At 45.7% G+C, this 19,755-nt stretch overlaps 1 protein-coding gene across 1 annotated transcript in view; it reads left to right on the top strand.

Annotated features, from left to right (window-relative positions):
- LOC121842993 (UPF0606 protein KIAA1549L-like) overlaps nt 1-19,509 on the top strand; it is a gene marked incomplete at its 5' end in the record, with an annotated part of 22,011 nt that extends 2,502 nt beyond the window's left edge. The window contains 3 exons of the mRNA XM_042312697.1: nt 6,305-6,468; nt 6,849-6,887; nt 19,303-19,509. Coding sequence (XP_042168631.1) covers nt 6,305-6,468; nt 6,849-6,887; nt 19,303-19,509 — 410 coding nt within the window. The remainder of the gene's footprint in view (nt 1-6,304; nt 6,469-6,848; nt 6,888-19,302) is intronic.
- Between the last annotated feature and the right edge of the window lie 246 nt (nt 19,510-19,755).

Genomic DNA, 19,755 nt, shown 5'->3' with positions numbered 1-19,755 from the left:
ACTATTGTTCCGTTGACAATATTGATTATTATTATTTGAATTATGTTCATATTGTAAATCTCCAAAGTAAGCTTTGGCAATATGTACATTGTTACGTTTTGCCAATAAAGCAAATTGAGTTGAGAGAGAGCAAAGCAAATACTGTTTAATAGAGAAGGGTCTTTAGAATTCTGTTGAGAGTATGTGAGTGTGTGACAAAGAGAGGTGGGGGGAGGAGGGGAGGGAGGGGGGAGGAGGGGAGGGAGGGAGGAGAGGAGCGGAGGGAGAGTGAGGGAGGAGGAGGGGAGGGAGAGAGAGGACAGGAGGGAGAGAGAGGGGAGGGAGGAGGGAGGGGAGTCAGGGGAGAGCTTTGAGATATGTACATTGTTACCTCATGCCAATAAAGATAATTGGGGAGGGAGAAGGAGAGAGAGGGGAGGGAGAGAGAGAAAGGAGGGGAGTCAGAAAGAGAGCTTTGGCAGATATGACATTGTTACCTCATGCCAATAAAGATAATTGAATTGAGAGAGAGAAAGTAAGAGAGGGAGAAATGTTCCAGCTGAGAGAGAGAAAGGTAGGAGGGACCATCTTCTCATAATCTCACAGGGATCAGCTCCAGGCAGAACACTGAGGTGCACTACACTCTCACTGTGAACACACAGGAGGAGAGAGGGAGGGAGGAGGTATGGAGGGAGGGAGGGAGGGAGGGAGGGAGGGAGGGAGGTATGGAGGGGAGGTATGGAGGAGGGAGGGAGGGGAGGGAGGGAGGTATGGAGGGAGGGAGGGATGGGAGGTAGGAGGGAGGGAGGTATGGAGGGAGGGAGGTATGGAGGAGGGAGGGAGGGAGGGAGGGAGGGAGGGAGGTAGGAGGAGGGAGGGAGAAAGAGGGAGGGAGGGAGGGATGGAGGGAGGGAGGGGAGGGAGGGAGGTATGGAGGGAGGGAGGAGGGGGAGGGAGGGAGGGAGGTATGGAGGGAGGGAGGGAGGGAGGTATGAGGGAGGGAGGGAGGGGAGGGAGGTAGGAGGGAGGGAGGGGAGGGAGGGAGGGAGGGAGGGGGAGGAGGGAGGGAGAGGGAGGGAGGGAGGGAGGGAGGGAGGTATGGAGGGAGGGAGGGAGGGAGGGAGGGAGGTATGGAGGGAGGGAGGGAGGGAGTGAGAGAGATTGCATTTCTGAATGTGTATCAAATCAAGAATGTGTGTGTGTGCGTGCATCCCCCTCTGTGCATATCCTTATAAAGTTCCTCAGTACTCTGTTTTCTGTGTACTAACAGGCTAAGATCTGTCAGAGCTGTATGTCTCTGTGTCAGAGTGGGTAAGATCTGTCAGAGCTGTATGTCTCTGTGTCAGAGTGGGTAAGATCTGTCAGAGCTGTATGTCTCTGTGTCAGAGTGGGTAAAATCTGTCAGAGCTGTATGTCTCTGTGTCAGAGTGGGTAAGATCTGTCAGAGCTGTCAGTCTCTGTGTCAGAGTGGGTAAGATCTGTCAGAGCTGTATGTCTCTGTGTCAGAGTGGGTAAGATCTGTCAGAGCTGTATGTCTCTGTGTCAGAGTGGGTAAGATCTGTCAGAGCTGTATGTCTCTGTGTCAGAGTGGGTAAGATCTGTCAGAGCTGTATGTCTCTGTGTCAGAGTGGGTAAAGATCTGTCAGAGCTGTATGTCTCTGTGTCAGAGTGGGTAAGATCTGTCAGAGCTGTATGAGATCTGTCAGAGCTGTATGTCTCTGGTCAGAGCTGTATGTCTCTGTGTCAGAGTGGGTAAAATCTGTCAGAGCTGTATGTCTCTGTGTTAGAGTGGGTAAGATCTGTCAGAGCTGTATGTCTCTGTGTCAGAGTGGGTAAGATCTGTCAGAGCTGTATGTCTCTGTGTCAGAGTGGGTAAGATCTGTCAGAGCTGTCTCTGTGTCAGAGTCCCCCTCTGTCAGAGCATATGTCTCTGTGTCAGAGTGGGTAAGATCTGTCAGAGCTGTTGTCTCTGTGTCAGAGTGGGTAAGATCTGTCAGAGTGGGTAAGATCTGTCAGAGCTGTATGTCTCTGTGTCAGAGTGGGTAAGATCTGTCAGAGCTGTATGTCTCTGTGTCAGAGTGGGTAAGATCTGTCAGAGCTGTATGTCTCTGTGTCAGAGTGGGTAAGATCTGTCAGAGCTGTATGTCTCTGTGTCAGAGTGGGTAAGATCTGTCAGAGCTGTATGTCTCTGTGTCAGAGTGGGTAAGGTCTGTCAGAGTGGGTAAGATCTGTCAGAGTGGGTAAGATCTGTCAGAGCTGTATGTCTCTGTGTCAGAGTGGGTAAGATCTGTCAGAGCTGTATGTCTCTGTGTCAGAGTGGGTAAGATCTGTCAGAGCTGTATGTCTCTGTCAGAGTCTGTCAGAGTGGGTAAGATCTGTCAGAGCTGTATGTCTCTGTGTCAGAGTGGGTAAGATCTGTCAGAGGTAAGATCTGTCAGTGTATGTCTCTGTGTCAGAGTGGGTAAGATCTGTCAGAGCTGTATGTCTCTGTGTCAGAGTGGGTAAGATCTGTCAGAGCTGTATGTCTCTGTGTCAGAGTGGGTAAGGTCTGTCAGAGCTGTATGTCTCTGTGTCAGAGTGGGTAAGGTCTCTCAGAGCTGTATGTCTCTGTGTCAGAGTGGGTAAGGTCTGTCAGAGTGGGTAAGATCTCTCAGAGCTGTATGTCTCTGTGTCAGAGTGGGTAAGATCTGTCAGAGCTGTATGTCTCTGTGTCAGAGTGGGTAAGGTCTGTCAGAGTGGGTAAGATCTCTCAGAGCTGTATGTCTCTGTGTCAGAGTGGGTAAGATCTGTCAGAGCTGTATGTCTCTGTGTCAGAGTGGGTAAGGTCTGTCAGAGTGGGTAAGATCTCTCAGAGCTGTATGTCTCTGTGTCAGAGTGGGTAAGGTCTCAGAGCTGTATGTCTCTGTGTCAGAGTGGGTAAGGTCTCTCAGAGCTGTATGTCTCTGTGTCAGAGTGGGTGTACAGGACATACTGTCTCTGTGTCAGAGTGGCTGTACAGTACAGGACATACTATCTCTGTGTCAGAGTGGCTGTACAGTACAGGACATACTATCTCTGTGTCAGAGTGGCTGTACAGGACATACTATCTCTGTGTCAGAGTGGCTGTACAGTACAGGACATACTATCTCTGTGTCAGAGTGGCTGTACAGTACAGGACATACTATCTCTGTGTCAGAGTGGCTGTACAGGACATACTATCTCTGTGTCAGAGTGGCTGTACAGTACAGGACATACTATCTCTGTGTCAGAGTGGCTGTACAGGACATACTATCTCTGTGTCAGAGTGGCTGTACAGTACAGGACATACTATCTCTGTGTCAGAGTGGCTGTACAGTACAGGACATACTATCTCTGTGTCAGAGTGGCTAGTACAGTACAGGACATACTGTCTCTGTGTCAGAGTGGCTGTACAGTACAGGACATACTATCTCTGTGTCAGAGTGGCTGTACAGTACAGGACATACTATCTCTGTGTCAGAGTGGCTGTACAGTACAGGACATACTATCTCTGTGTCAGAGTGGGTGTACAGTACAGGACATACTGTCTCTGTGTCAGAGTGGCTGTACAGGACAGGACATACTGTCTCTGTGTCAGAGTGGCTGTACAGTACAGGACATACTATCTCTGTGTCAGAGTGGGTGTACAGGACATACTATCTCTGTGTCAGAGTGGCTGTACAGTACAGGACATACTATCTCTGTGTCAGAGTGGCTGTATAGGACAGGACATACTATCTCTGTGTCAGAGTGGGTGTACAGGACATACTACCTCTGTGTCAGAGTGGCTGTACAGTACAGGACATACTGTCTCTGTGTCAGAGTGGCTGTACAGGACAGGACATACTATCTCTGTGTCAGAGTGGCTGTACAGTACAGGACATACTATCTCTGTGTCAGAGTGGCTGTACAGTACAGGACATATCTCTGTGTCATCTCTGTGTCAGAGTGGCTGTACAGGACAGGACATACTATCTCTGTGTCAGAGTGGCTGTACAGTACAGGACATACTATGTACAGTACAGGACATACTATCTCTGTGTCAGAGTGGCTGTACAGTACAGGACATACATTATTGTATCTCTGTGTGTCTGTAGTACAACATAATGAAGTGGCTGTACAGTACAGGACATACTATCTCTGTGTCAGAAGTGGCTGATGGAGGACAGGACATACTGTCTCTGTAGAGGCTACAACATAATGAAGGGGCTGTGGAGGAAGTGAGGACAGTACTATCTCTGTAGAGGTACAACATTGAAGGGATGGATGGAGGAAGTGAGGACAGTATGAGATTTCTGTAGAACAGAATAATGAAAAGGATGGAGGACAGTATGAGATGTGTCTGTAGAGGTACAACATAATGAAGGGAGAGGATGGAGGAAGTGAGGACAGTAGATGTTTGTAGATATCATAATTGTATTTCTCTCAGATGTGTTGTAGTGACTGAAAAGGATGGAGGAAGTGAGGACAGTATGAGATGTGTCTGTAGAGGTACAACATAATGAAGGGAGAGGATGGAGGAAGTGAGGACAGTATGAGATGTGTCTGTAGAGGTACAACATAATGAAGGGAGAGGATGGAGGAAGTGAGGACAGTATGAGATGTGTCTGTAGAGGTACAACATAATGAAGGGAGAGGATGGAGGAAGTGAGGACAGTATGAGATGTGTCTGTAGAGGTACAACATAATGAAGGGAGAGGATGAAGGGAGAGTGGAAGATGTGTCTGTAGAGGTACAGAAGGGAGAGGATGGAGGAATATGAGATGTGTCTGTAGAGGTACAACATAATGAAGGGAGAGGATGGAGGAAGTGAGGACAGTATGAGATGTGTCTGTAGAGGTACAACATAATGAAGGGAGAGGATGGAGGAAGTGAGGACAGTATGAGATGTGTCTGTAGAGGTACATAATGAAGGGAGAGGATGGAGGAAGTGAGGACATAATGAAGGGAGAGGATGGAGGAAGTGAGGACAGTATGAGATGTGTCTGTAGAGGTACAACATAATGAAGGGAGAGGATGGAGGAAGTGAGGACAGTATGAGATGTGTCTGTAGAGGTACAACATAATGAAGGGAGGATGGAGGAAGTGAGGACAGTATGAGATGTGTCTGTAGAGGTACAACATAATGAAGGGAGAGGATGGAGGAAGTGAGGACAGTATGAGATGTGTCTGTAGAGGTACAACATAATGAAGGGAGAGGATGGAGGAAGTATGAGATGACAGTATGACAGATGAGATGTGTCTGTAGAGGTACAACATAATGAAGGGAGAGGATGGAGGAAGTGAGGACAGTATGAGATGTGTCTGTAGAGGTACAACATAATGAAGGGAGAGGATGGAGGAAGTGAGGACAGTATGAGATGTGTCTGTAGAGGTACAACATAATGAAGGAAGTGAGGACAGTATGAGATGTGTCTGTAGGGAGAGGATGGAGGAAGTGAGGACAGTATGAGATGTGTCTGTAGAGGTACAACATAATGAAGGGAGAGGATGGAGGAAGTGAGGACAGTATGAGATGTGTCTGTAGAGGTACAACATAATGAAGGGAGAGGATCAGTATGAGATGTGTCTGTAGAGGTACAACATAATGAAGGGAGAGGATGGAGGACAGTATGAGATGTGTCTGTAGAGGTACAACATAATGAAGGGAGAGGATGGAGGAAGTGAGGACAGTATGAGATGTGTCTGTAGAGGTACAACATAATGAAGGGAGAGGATGGAGGAGTGAGGACAGTATGAGATGTGTCTGTAGAGGTACAACATAATGAAGGGAGAGGATGGAGGAAGTGGGACAGTATGAGATGTGTCTGTAGAGGTACAACATAATGAAGGGAGAGGATGGAGGAGGACAGTATGAGATGTGTCTGTAGAGGTACAACATAATGAAGGGAGAGGATGGAGGAAGTGAGGACAGTATGAGATGTGTCTGTAGAGGTACAACATAATGAAGGGAGAGAGGATGGACAGGAAGTGTCTGTAGAGGTACAACATAATGAAGGGAGAGGATATGAGATGTGTCTGTAGAGGTACAACATAATGAAGGGAGAGGATGGAGGAAGTGAGGACAGTATGAGATGTGTCTGTAGAGGTACAACATAATGAAGGGAGAGGATGGACTACTGCTGTGATGTTGATACCATCATTGAGGAACATTTCTCACTGCAGACACATTTACCTCAGTAAAACATATCTACTGTTACTGTGTGTTCTATCATTGATGATTACATGATGACAATTCTTATACACAGCACAACAATAGGAAGGAGTGTGTGTGTGTGTGTGTTGATCCGTGCTCTCACAAAGTGTTCCTGTGTGTTTCCCCTTGTAGCCGTGGTGAAGAATCCTCCAAACAATCTGTGGATCATTGCAGCGGTGCTGGCCCCTATCGCCGTGGTAACGCTCATCATCATCATCATCACCGCCGTGCTCTGCCGGAAGAACAAGAGCGACTTCAAAGCCGACGCCATGGGCAACCTTAACCCCCGTGTCAAGGTGGGCAGAGACACAGACACACACAGGCACACACACACACACACACACACACACACACACACACACACATACCAGGTAGAGGTAAATCCAGATGAAAACTGGAGACACACTGCAAAAAAATGTATTGTATTGAGTTGTTTTCTATTACCCAAAAAATCAAGCCTTTTGTAGGTTGAAATAAGCAGAATGATCTGTCAGTGCAGTGAGATGATTCATCTTGGTAAGACGGCAGGTAAATCCATTGTTTGGGTAAACCTAGCAGATCATTGCCTATTTTTGCAGTGCATGTTTTCAGCCTACAGTCAGACTGTCAGAAGAGAGACGGGAGGAGGAAATGGATGATGACGCGTATCTTTGACACGGTTTCTCTTGTTTTTCAGACGTCATATCGGAGGGATGTTACAGGATATTACCACCAGGTATCTACCTTGTTTCTCTCTGGTGCCTGTCCCTGTCTCTCTCTGGTGTCTGTCCTTGTCTCTCTCTGGTGTCTGTCCTTGTTTCTCTCTGGTGTCTGTCCTTGTCTCTCTCTGGTGTCTGTCCTTGTCTCTCTCTGGTGTCTGTCCTTGTTTCTCTCTGGTGTCTGTCCTGTCTCTCCTTGTCTCTCTCTCTGGTGTCTGTCCTTGTCTTCTCTCTGGTGTCTGTCTGTCCTTGTCTGTCTCTCTGGTGTCTGTCCTTGTCTCTCTCTGGTGTCTGTCCTTGTCTCTCTCTGGTGTCTGTCCTTGTCTCTCTCTGGTGTCTGTCCTTGTTTCTCTCTGGTGTCTGTCCTTGTCTCTCTCTGGTGTCTGTCTTGTTTCCTCTGGTGTCTGTCCTTGTTTCTGGTGTCTGTCCTTGTTTCTCTCTGTCCTTGTGGTGTCTGTCCTTGTTTCTCTCTGGTGTCTGTCCTTGTTTCCTCTCTGTCCTTGTTTCTCTCTGGTGTCTGTGTCTGTCCTTGTTTCTCTCTGGTGTCTGTCCTTGTTTCTCTCTGGTGTCTGTCCTTGTCTCTCTGGTCCTTGTTTCTCTCTGGTGTCTGTCCTTGTTTCTCTCTGGTGTCTGTCCTTGTTTCTCTCTGGTGTCTGTCCTTGTTTCTCTCTGTCCTTGTTTCTCTCTGTGTCTGTCCTTGTGGTGTCTGTCCTTGTTTCTCTCTGGTGTCTGTCCTTGTTTCTCTCTGGTGTCTCCTTGTCCTGGTGTCTGTCCTTGTTTCTCTGGTGTGTCTGTCCTTGTTTCTCTCTGGTGTCTGTCCTTGTTTCTCTCTGGTGTCTGTCCTTGTTTCTCTCTGGTGTCTGTCCTTGTCTCTCTATGGTGTCTGTCCTTGTTTCTCTCTGTCCTTGTGGTGTCTGTCCTGTTTCTCTGTCCTTGTCTCTCTCTGGTGTCTGTCCTTGTTTCTCTATGGTCTGTCCTTGTTTCTCTCTGGTGTCTGTCCTTGTTTCTCTGGTGTCTGTCCTTGTGTGTCTGTCCTTGTTTCTCTCTGGTGTCTGTCCTTGTGTTGTCCTCTCTGGTGTCTGTCCTTGTTCTCTCTGGTGTCTGTCCTTGTTTCTCTCTGGTGTCTGTCCTTGTTTCTCTCTGGTGTCTGTCCTTGTGTCTGTCCTTGTTTCTCTCTGGTGTCTGTCCTTGTCTGTCTCTCTCTCTGGTGTGTCCTGTCTCTCTGGTGTCTGTCCTCTCTGGTGTCTGTCCTTGTTTCTCTCTGGTGTCTGTCCTTGTCTCTCTCTGGTGTCTGTCCTTGTTTCTCTCTGGTGTCTGTCCTTGTCTCTCTGGTGTCTGTCCTTGTGGTGTCTGTCCTTGTTTCTCTCTGGTGTCTGTCCTTGTTTCTCTCTGGTGTCTGTCCTTGTTTCTGTCCTTGTCCATTCTGGTGTCTGTCCTTGTTTCTCTCTGGTGTCTGTCCTTCCTTGTTTCTCTCTGGTGTCTGTCCTTGTTTCTCTCTCTGTCCTTGTGGTCTGTCCTTGTTTCTCTCTGGTGTCTGTCCTTGTTGTCCTTGAGCTGTGTGTGTCACAGGTTGGTGACACCTTAATGGTGGGGAGGACGGGCTCATGGTAATGACTGGAGAGAAATAAGTAGAATGGTATGAATTACATCAAACACATGGTCTGATGCCTTTCCATTTGCTTCAGCCATTATAATGATCCGTCCTCCACTGGTGTGTCTACTAGAGGAGTGCAGGGTAATGGGGTGTTTGACTGGCATATGAAATAGGGATACGGATATGCTGCAGTTGAAATGAAGTTTGAATAGGCACTATTACATTTGTTGGGTATGTTTGTTTAGGTGACTGTGTGTGTGTATTAGGGTTGGGTGGTATCCAGATGTTCATATCTTTATACCATCCTTCTCTCATCCCGGGATTTACAGTATTATCAACTTAGTACACATGGTGGTGCCAGAAAGAATTGGGAATCATTTACCAGAATGCTAACAAATTATCACAAGTAATAATTTCCATGGAGACTGCAAGCTATATATGCTAACGAGTGAAACAATTAAATTGCTAAAACAGGCAATCCAGCACATAAAGTTATACATATATAGGTTGGAGCTGCCAAATGTCAAGCGAATGTGAACGAGAGACATTGTGCAAATGAACAAAGTTTTGACACATGCTTGTCTGAAGGAAGAACAGTACTGGCTCTGGAGCAGCATGTGTACACGCTGTGTCTGTGGAGTCTGGAGTCGCTAGGGCAACGGGCCTGCCTGGTAAGCTTGGAGAAGAGGATGGAGCAGCATGTGTACACACTGTGTCTGTGTGGAGTCTGGAGTCACTAGGGCAACGGGCCTGCCTGGTAAGCTTGGAGAAGAGGGTGGAGCAGCATGTGTACACACTGTGTCTGTGTGGAGTCTGGAGTCACTAGGGCAACGGGCCTGCCTGGTAAGCTTGGAGAAGAGGGTGGAGGAGCAGATAGTCCGAGAACAGAGAGGAGAAAAAACGTAAGGAAATCAAGATAGAGCTTTGACTACTCAAACATCTAAATCTAACACAACATGATGCCTCCTCACCTTATTAATTCAGCCACTTACTTAGATAACTAGCAAGACCTCAAATTTAGGGGTCTCGTTAACTGAGAATTTTGTGTTTTTCACGCAGGAAAAAATATAAAATGCATAAGAAATATCTTGCTGTGTTTTGTAAACAACACAGATGTAAAATGCTTCTTCTTATAATTTCTGCTTGACAGGCATTCTATCAGCAGACAGCGCTCTGATTTTTTAAATTTAAATGTTAGCTTATTTGCTTTTGTGACTGCCAGCCAAATAGAGTTGTATGACTGCCAGCCAAAAACAAAAATTGACAAAACTTATTTTGTCATCTGATGAAAATGAATATATTTTCTGCCGAATGTGTTACACCAATGTATTTTCTGTGAAGGAAACTATAGTTGCCGGTCCCTGATTACTCTATTGAAGCAACACACACTGTTGACTTTCAATATAAAACACGACCCCTGGTAATACACAGCTGGACTCACCTGCTCCTGCTTTCCCCCATTGTGATATTTACAAACAAACACGTGACTGGACCAGCTGTTCTGGGGAACTAGTAAGCTTTATACTTAAGCAATAAGGCACGAGGGGGTGTGGTATATGGCCAATATACTACGGCTAAGGGCTGTGCTTGGACACAGCCCTTAGCCGTAGTATATTGGCCATATACAACAAACCCCCGAGATGCCTTATTGCTACTATAAACTGGTTACCAATGTAATTAGAGCAGTAAAAATACATGTCTTGTCATACCAGTGGTATACGGTCTGATATACTATGGCTATCAGCCAATCAGCTTTCAGGGCTGGAACCACCCACTTTATAATGTGACATGTGAAATGAACACGATCTTTATCTCCTGTCATATTGACTGCAGGTATTTATAACCTTTATCTCCTGTCATATTGACTGCAGGTATTTATAATCTTTATCTCCTGTCATATTGACTGCAGGTATTTATAATCTTTATCTCCTGTCATATTGACTGCAGGTATTTATAATCTTTATCTCCTGTCATATTGACTGCAGGTATTTATAATCTTTATCTCCTGTCATATTGACTGCAGGTATTTATAACCTTTATCTCCTGTCATATTGACTGCAGGTATTTATAATCTTTATCTCCTGTCATATTGACTGCAGGTATTTATAATCTTTATCTCCTGTCATATTGACTGCAGGTATTTATAATATTGACTTTATCTCTCTGTCATATTGACTGCAGGTATTTATAATCTTTATCTCCTGTCATATTGACTGCAGGTATTTATAATCTTTATCTCCTGTCATATTGACTGCAGGTATTTATAATCTTTATCTCCTGTCATATTGACTGCAGGTATTTATAATCTTTATCTCCTGTCATATTGACTGCAGGTATTTATAATCTTTATCTCCTGTCATATTGACTGCAGGTATTTATAATCTTTATCTCCTGTCATATTGACTGCAGGTATTTATAATCTTTATCTCCTGTCATATTGACTGCAGGTATTTATAATCTTTATCTCCTGTCATATTGACTGCAGGTATTTATAATCTTTATCTCCTGTCATATTGACTGCAGGTATTTATAATCTTTATCTCCTGTCATATTGACTGCAGGTATTTATAATCTTTATCTCCTGTCATATTGACTGCAGGTATTCACTGAAAAAGTAGCTACAAATATAAAAATGTATTGAAAAATACATTTAAAAAGTAAGTAGTTTCAACGGTATTGACGGCATTGAAACCCATCCCATGGCTATTACCGAATACCTCGGGATACGGTATATACGGTATACCGCCCAAACCTAGTGTGTAGGCTACTGTGAGTGAGGGAGATGAGAGACCGCAACCAACCTAGCTGACTCAGTCTGTAGTAGACTGAAAGCTGTGTGTATGCATGTGAATGTGTGTGCGTGCGTGTACGTGCCCATGCGTGTGTGTGTATGCATGTGTGTGCTCTGAAACGAGCTCTTGGTGCATATTGCTGGAACAAGGTCAGATGTTCTCATCTTAATTGGGTAAAAATAGTCTAGCCGAGACACTAATGATTCTCCTGGCTCAGTACACAGTATAAATACACACAGATCCTACCTATACCATTACACCTGACTCCCTTCTATATGTCGAATAATGTATGTACTCTCATTGTTAACCTTCTAGACCTCATTTGTCTTTAAGAAGCAGACACACACGTGCAAACACACGCACACACCCCTGTTCTGACCTAGTTTACCCCTGTATGCGTTGTCATTCGCTATTGTTTGTATCAGTTTGGCATTACAGATCAGTTCACCATTACAGTAATACAATAACCAATCACCGATGTTCATTTTCTATGCAAAGACATGGTCCATATTTTATTATAATAATAGAAAGATAATATTAATATGAGGAGTAAATCCACAATGAGTAATAATAACTTATTTATATACATGGGGCACCATTACTGACTAGATGTGCAGAGATACGAGATAATTGACGTAGATATGTACATATAGGTAGGGAAAATGACTAGGCATCAGGATAGATAATTAACTGTAACAGCAGTGTATGTGATATTTACATTTTAGTCATTTAGCAGATGCTCTTATCTAGATGAGTTAAAAGAGTTTAACTATTTAGCAGTCTTATGGCTTGGGGGTAGAAGCTGTTCAGGGTCCTGTTAGTTCCAGATTTGGTGCATCGGTACCGCCTGCTATGCAGTAGCTGAGAGAACAGTCTATGACTTGGGTATCTGGAGTCTTTGACAATTTTTAGGGCCTTCCTCTGACAATGCCTGGTATAGGGGTCCTGTAGTGCCTTGTGGTCAGATGCCAAGCAGTTGTCATACCAAGCGGTGATGCAGCCAGTCAAGATGCTCTCAATGGTGCAGCTGTAGAACTTTTTGAGGAGCTGAGGGCCCAGGCCAAATCTTTTCAGCCTCCTGAGAGGCATTGTCGTGTGCTCTTCACGATTTGTGTTGGTGTGTGGACCATGATAATTCCTTAGTGATGTGGACACCAAGGAACTTGAAGCTCTCGAACCTGCTCCACTCAGCCCTATCAATGTGGATGGGGGTGTGCTCAGACGTCAGTTTCCTGTATCCCAGATCAGCTCCTTTGTCTTGCTGATGTTAAGGGAGAGGTTGTTGTCCTGGCACCACACTGCCAGGTCTCTGATCTCCTCCCTATAGGCTGTCTCATCGTTGTCGGTGGTATCCAATGACGGTATTGGAGTCATGCTTGGCCACGAAGTCGTGGGTGAACAGGGAGTATAGGAGTGGACTAAGCACGCACCCCTGAGTGGCCCCGGTGTTGAGGGTCAGCGTGGCGGATGTGTTGTTGCCAACCCTGTTTAATCCCAGGGTCCTTAGCTTAGTAATGATCTTGGAGTCAATGAACAGCATTCTCATGTACAGTAGGTTCTCCTTTTGTCCAGGTTGGAAAGGGCAGTGTGGATTGCAATAGAGGTTGCATCATCTGTGGATATGTGGCAGTATGTGAATTGGATCCAGGCTGTTTGGGATGAAGGTGTTGATGTGAGCCATGACAAGCCATTCAAAGCATTTCATGGCTACAGATGTGACTGCTATGAAAGTCATTTCGTCAGATTACCTTGGCGTTCTTGGGCACAGGGACACACAGTGTTTACATTTTTAAAATTTACATTTTAATTTAACTAGGAAAGTCAGTTATGAACAAAAACACAAACTGAACAACGCTGGGCAAATTGTGCACCGCCCTATGGGACTCCCAATCACGGTGAGTATCGGTGTGATACAGCCTGGAGTCACGGTGATACAGCCTGGATTCGAACCAGGGTGTCTATAGTGACACCTCAAGCACTGAGATGCAGTGCCTTATCCCGCTGCACCACTCGGGAGACCTTGAAATATTTAGCATTACAGACAGGGTCAGGGAGAGGTTGAAAATGTCAGTGAAGACACTTGCCACCTGGTCAGTGCATGCTCTGAGTACATGTCCTGGTAATACATCTGGCACTACGGCCTTGTGAATGTTGACCTGTTTAAGGGTCTTACTACATCGGCTCTGGAGAGCGTGATCACACTGTCGTCCGGAACAGTTGGTGCTCTCATGCATGGTGGGCGGCAGGGTAGCCTAGTGGTTAGAGCGTTGGACTAGTAACCGGAAGGTTGCAAGTTCAAACCCTCGAGCTGACAAGGTACAAATCTGTCGTTCTGCCCCTGAACAGGCAGTTAACCCACTGTTCCTAGGCCGTCATTGAAAATAAGAATTTGTTCTTAACTGACTTGCCTAGTAAAATAAAGGTAAAAATAAAAATAAATAAAATGGTTGCTACCCTCGAAGCCAGTATAGAAGGTATTTAGCTCGTCTGGTAGGATCGCATCACTGGACAGCTCGCGGCTGGGTTTCCCTTTGTAATCCATGCTAGCCCTTCCACATCTGACAAGCGACAGAGCCAATGTAGTAGGATTCGATCTTGGTCCTGTATTGACGCTTTGCCTGTTTGATGGTTCGTCGGAGGGTGTAGCGGGATTTCTTTTAAGCGTCCAGATTAGTGTCCCGCTCCTTTAAAGCGACAGGTCTAGCCTTTAGCTCAGTGCAGATATTTCCTGTAATCCATGGCTTCTGATTGGAATGTGGGGACGATGTCATCTATGCCCTTATTTTTGTAACAGTATTTTTATTGGAATTTCACAATTTTCACCCATATTAAGAGATACAACAACAGAGACAAAGCACACAGAACAAAAACAAGAAAAACAGCACCCACTTACACATATCTACGCACATATATATATATACACATACATACATACACACACATACATATACCCATGCATATACACACACATACGCATACATACGCGCACGCACACACACACATACACACCCATACATACGTACACCATTTTCCTCTTCCCGCTCGGTGCTTCTCTCACCCCGTCACCATCATTGCGTCTCTCAATACATACATTTTAAACAAACTTACAAACAGAAATTAAACAAAAAAGCTCCGTTTAAACCAAGAGGTTAGGTTCCACACATGGAACGTACAGTGTAGTTCTGAAATACATAGATCCCCGCCATTCTAAGAGAATCCTTGCAGCATAATAGCTGATACCTCAGGTTCTAGGTAATTTAGATAAGGTTCCCATACTTTGTAGAACTGGTCTGTTTTAGAATGCAATGTACATGTCAGATATTCCAGAGGCACCCATTCAAATAGTATCTTATGCCAATCTTTAATAGAAGGAACCTTATCACTAATCCACTGTAAAAGGATGTTTTTCCTCGCTGCGAAGGTAAGGATGTTGTAAAGCCTCCTTTTACCCACAGAAGTAACATGCCTACTAGGGAGACCTAACAGTAAAGAAACTGGGTCCAATTCTAGATCAACCCCTAGGATCTTTTCAATTTCTTGCAGAACACCAGACCAGTATCTTTGTATTTTGGTACATGACCATAAACAATGTGTTAAGGTGCCTGTATCAGTTTTGCATTTAAGACACTGAGGGGAAGAGGAAGTGGGACTAAAAGCATGTCTGCGATTTGGGGATATATGCAATCTGTGTATTATTCTTAATTGGATTGCTCTAGTACGGTTACATATAGATATTGTTTTTGCATATCTCCAAATGTCCTCCCACATATCTTCGTCAATAGTAACAGACAATTCTTTCTCCCACACTTGTTTCACCATCTATGCCCTTATTAATGAAGCCGGTGACTGATGTGGTTAGCTCCTCAATGCCATCGGATGAATCCTGGAACATATTCCAGTCTATGCTAGCAAAACAGTCCTGTAGTTTAGCATGTGTGTGTGTTCGTGCAGTTGCCTATCCTCCATCAGTGGATCAACGATAGAAGCTCCATTATGTTTACCAAAGGGATATCCCTCTGCCTGTCTGTGTCCACCTTTCACTCTCTCTGTTTGTTTCTGTCTTTGCACCATCAGCCAGTCTGTACAGTATATTGAGGTGGATGTTATTGAGGCAGACACTGTGAAATATGCTGGGGACCCTGAGGAGTGAACCCATGGGGTTAAACCTGGTTCTTGCTGTGTTGGAGCAGTCCAGTTGTCAATATGAGGGATGGACAAATACCTTGGGAATTTGCATTCTACCACACTTTTTTTTTAAGTACATCACTTGGGGGAAAAAATAATTGAATAGTGATGCTGTGAATATCACCTCTCAGTGGTACTGTCATGCTGTGTGACTGCAGATGTAGCACTTTCCCTCTATATCCCTCTGAGAACCACTCCTCTGACAGCCCTGGAGCCAGCACTTCCTCTATATCCCTCTGAGAACCACTCCTCTGACAGCCCTGAATCCAGCACTTCCTCGATATCCCTCTGATAACCACTCCTCTGACAGCCCTGCAGCCAGCACTTCCTCTATATCCCTCTGAGAACCACTGCTCTGACAGCCCTGGAGCCAGCACTTCCTCTATATCCCTCTGAGAACCACTCCTCTGACAGCCCTGAAGCCAGCACTTCCTCTATATCCCTCTGATAACCACTCCTCTGACAGCCCTGCAGCCAGCACTTCCTCTAGATCCCTCCACTCCTCTGACAGCCCTGGAGCCAGCCATATCCCTCTGAGAACCACTCCTCTGACAGCCCTGGCACTTCCTCGCCAGAACCACTGCTCTGACAGCCCTGGAGCCAGCACTTCCTCGATATCCCTCTGAAACCACTCCTCTGACAGCCCTGCAGCCCACTTCCTCTATATCCCTCTGAGAACCAGCCACTCCTCTGACAGCCCTGACCAGCACTTCCTCTATATCCCTCTGAGAACCACTCCTCTGACAGCCCTGGAGCCAGCACTTCCTCTATATCCCTCTGAGAACCACTCCTCTGACAGCCCTGGAGCCAGCACTTCCTCTATATCCCTCTGAGAACCACTCCTCTGACAGCCCTGGAGCCAGCACTTCCTCTATATCCCTCTGAGAACCACTCCTCTGACAGCCCTGGAGCCAGCACTTCCTCTATATCCCTCTGATAACCACTCCTCTGACAGCCCTGGAGCCAGCACTTCCTCTATATCCCTCTGAGAACCACTCCTCTGACAGCCCTGGAGCCAGCACTTCCTCTATATCCCTCTGAGAACCACTCCTCTGACAGCCCTGGAGCCAGCACTTTTAGTCTGCGTGAAAACTTCACCACCATCCACACCTCTGTGTGTGTGTGTGTGTTTAAGACTTTATATAAACCACCCCACTGTGTCTCTCTCCTCTTCTGTCTGGAGTCTGACTACATTAGAATAGTCTTTGAATCTCATCTTTTTATTGCCCTCTGTGATTCATTTATTAGACATTAGAAGGAGAGAAAGTGAGATCAAAGAAGTCTTCATAAAATCTGTGTATGGAGTTCAAGACACATGAACTAGAGTTCTGAAAAGTCATTTAGGCATTTCAGTTTTCTGTCTGAATGTGTGTGTCTGTCTGACTGCCTGTATATCTCTTTAAATGTGTGTATCAATTAATCAAATGTATTTATAAAGTCCTTCTTACATCAGCTGATGTCACAAAGTGCTGTACAGAAACCCAGCCTAAAACCCCAAACAGCAAGCAATGCAGGTGTAGAAGCACGGTGGCTAGGAAAAACTCCCTAGAAAGGTCATAACCTAGGAAGAAACCAGGCTATGAGGGGTGGCCAGTCCTGTTCTGGCTGTGCCGGGTGAAGATTATAGATGTTCAAATGTTTATAGATGACCAACAGGGTCAAATAATAATAATTGCAGTGGTTGTAGAGGGTGCATCAGGTCAGCACCTCAGGAGTAAATGTCAGTTGGCTTTTCATAGCCGATCATTCAGAGTATCTCTACCGCTCCTGCTGTCTCTAGAGAGATGAAAACAGGTCTGGGACAGGTAGCACGTCCGGTGAACAGATCAGGGTTCCATAGCCGCAGGCAGAACAGTTGAAACTGGAGCAGCAGCACAACCAGGTGAACTGGGGAAAGCAAGGAGTCATCAGGCCAGGTAGTCCTGAGGCATGGTCCTAGGGCTCAGGTCCTCAGAGAGAAAGATAGAAAGAGAGAAAGGAAGAAAGAAAAAGAGAGAGAGAATTAGAGAGAGCATACTTAAATTCACACAGGACATCGGATAAGAGAAATCGAGACATCGAGAAATACTCCAGATATAACAGACTGACCCTAGCCCCCTGACACACAAACTATTGCAGCATAAATAATGGAGGCTGAGACAGGAGAGGAGACACCATGGCAGGGCCAAACAGGCAAGATATAGCCCCACCCACTGCCCAAGCACAGCCCCCACACCACTAGAGGGATATCGTCAACCACCAACTTACCATCCTGAGACAAGAATGAGTATAGCCCACGAAGATCTCCCCCACTGCACAAACCCAAGGGGGGGCGCCAACCCAGACAGGAAGATCACGTCAGTGACTCAGCCCACTCAAGTGACTCACCCCTCCTAGGGACAGCATGGAAGAGCCCTAGTAAGCCAGTGACTCAGCCCCTGTAATAGGGTTAGAGGCAGAGAATCCCAGTGGAAATAGGAGAACCGGCCAGGCAGAGACAGCAAGGGCGGTTCGTTGCTCCAGAGCCTTTCCGTTCACCTTCACACTCCTGGGCCAGACTACACTCAATCATAGGACCTACTGAAGAGATGAGTCTTCAATAAATACTTAAAGGTCGAGACCGAGTCTGTGTCTCTCACATGTATAGGCAGACCATTCCATAAAAATTGAGCTCTAGGAGAAAGCCCTGTCTCCAGCTGTTTGCTTAGAAATTCTAGGGACAGTAAGGAGGCCTGCGTCTTGTGACCGTAGCGTACGTGTAGGTATGTACGGCAGGACCAAATCGAAAAGATGGGTAGGAGCAAGCCCATGTAATGCTTTGTAGGTTAGCAGTAAAACCTTGAAATCAGCCCTTGCCTTAACATGAAGCCAGTGTAGGGAGGCTAGCACTGGAGTAATATGATCAAATTGTTTGGTTCTAGTCAGAATTCTAGCAGCCGTGTTTAGCACTAACTGAAGTTTATTTAGTGCTTTATCCAGGTAGTCTGAAAGTAGAGCATTGCAGTAGTTTAACCTAGAAGTGACAAAAGCATTGATGACTTTTTCTGTATCCTTTTTGGACAGACAGTTTCTGATTTTTGCAATGTTACGTAGATGGAAAAAAGCTGTCCTTGAAATATGCTCGTCAAAATAGAGATCAGGGTCCAGAGTAAAGCTGAGGTCCTTCAGTTTTATTTGAGAAGACTGTACAACCATCAAGATTAATTGTCAGATTCAACAGAAGATCTCTTTCTTGGGACCTAGAACAAGCATCTCTGTTTTGTTCAAGTTTAAAAGTAGACAATTTGCCGCCATCCACTTCCTTATGTCTGAAACACAGGCTTCCAGGGAGGGTAATTTTGGGGCTTCACCATGTTTCATCGAAATGTACAGCTGTGTGTCGTCTGCATAGCAGTGAAAGTTAACATTATGTTTCCGAATGACATCACCTAGAGGTAAAATATATAGTGAAAACAATAGTGGTCATAAAATGGAGCCTTGAGGAACACTGAAATTTACAGTTGATTTGAGGACAAACCATTCATAGAGACAAATTAAAATCTTCCCGACAGATAAGATCTAAACCAGGCCAGAACTTGTCCGTGTAGACCAATTTGGGTTTCCAATCTCTCCAAAAGAATGTGGTGATCGATGGTATCAAAAGCAGCACTAAGGTCTGGGAGCACGAGGACAGATGCAGAGCCTTGGTCTGACGCCATTAAAAGGTCATTTACCACCTTCACAAGTTTAGTATGTCTCTTTAAATGTGCGTTTGTCTCTGTCTGTGTATACAGAATATGCTGACCATGTGTGTGCCATTTAGATGGCCATTGAGACGGAAAGCTTGCATCCATCACTCACCTGTTTCCACTCATCTCTCTCCCCCCTTCGTCCTCCCTACAGCCTGTCCAGGGCTTTGACTATGCCAAGCAGCACCTGGGCCGCGTGCAGGGTGGGGAGGGAGAGACCCTCCCCGTGACCCAGGACACCCTGGTGCTGCCCCTGCCCATCCGGGAAGCCCCCCTCTCCCTCTCCCTGGAGAAGGCCCTGCACCAGGACGGCACCGCCAACAAGAAGACCCTCAACTCGGACATACGCAAGAGGTACTAAAGTCACATACACACCTCACATGTCCATACAGAGGGTGTCATAGGAATATATCTACAGTTTAAACTACTTGTTTTGTGTTGAGCCAATCAGATGTGATGTTATTGAGCTGGATAAGCCTATTGTGCTCCTGCAGAGGAGAGAGGATGTGACTGGCTAGTAGCTGAGCTCCATTCACGTCAGACTATTGTTATTCAGTTAAATATAGAGAGGGGAGATATTTCAGGAATACATTTACTCTAGTGTTCT

The sequence above is a fragment of the Oncorhynchus tshawytscha genome, unplaced genomic scaffold (genome assembly GCF_018296145.1).
Source record: "Oncorhynchus tshawytscha isolate Ot180627B unplaced genomic scaffold, Otsh_v2.0 Un_contig_1579_pilon_pilon, whole genome shotgun sequence".
Lineage (NCBI taxonomy): Eukaryota > Metazoa > Chordata > Actinopteri > Salmoniformes > Salmonidae > Oncorhynchus > Oncorhynchus tshawytscha.
Note: the sequence above shows the minus strand (reverse complement) of the source record. Positions and strands in the feature narration are given on the sequence as shown.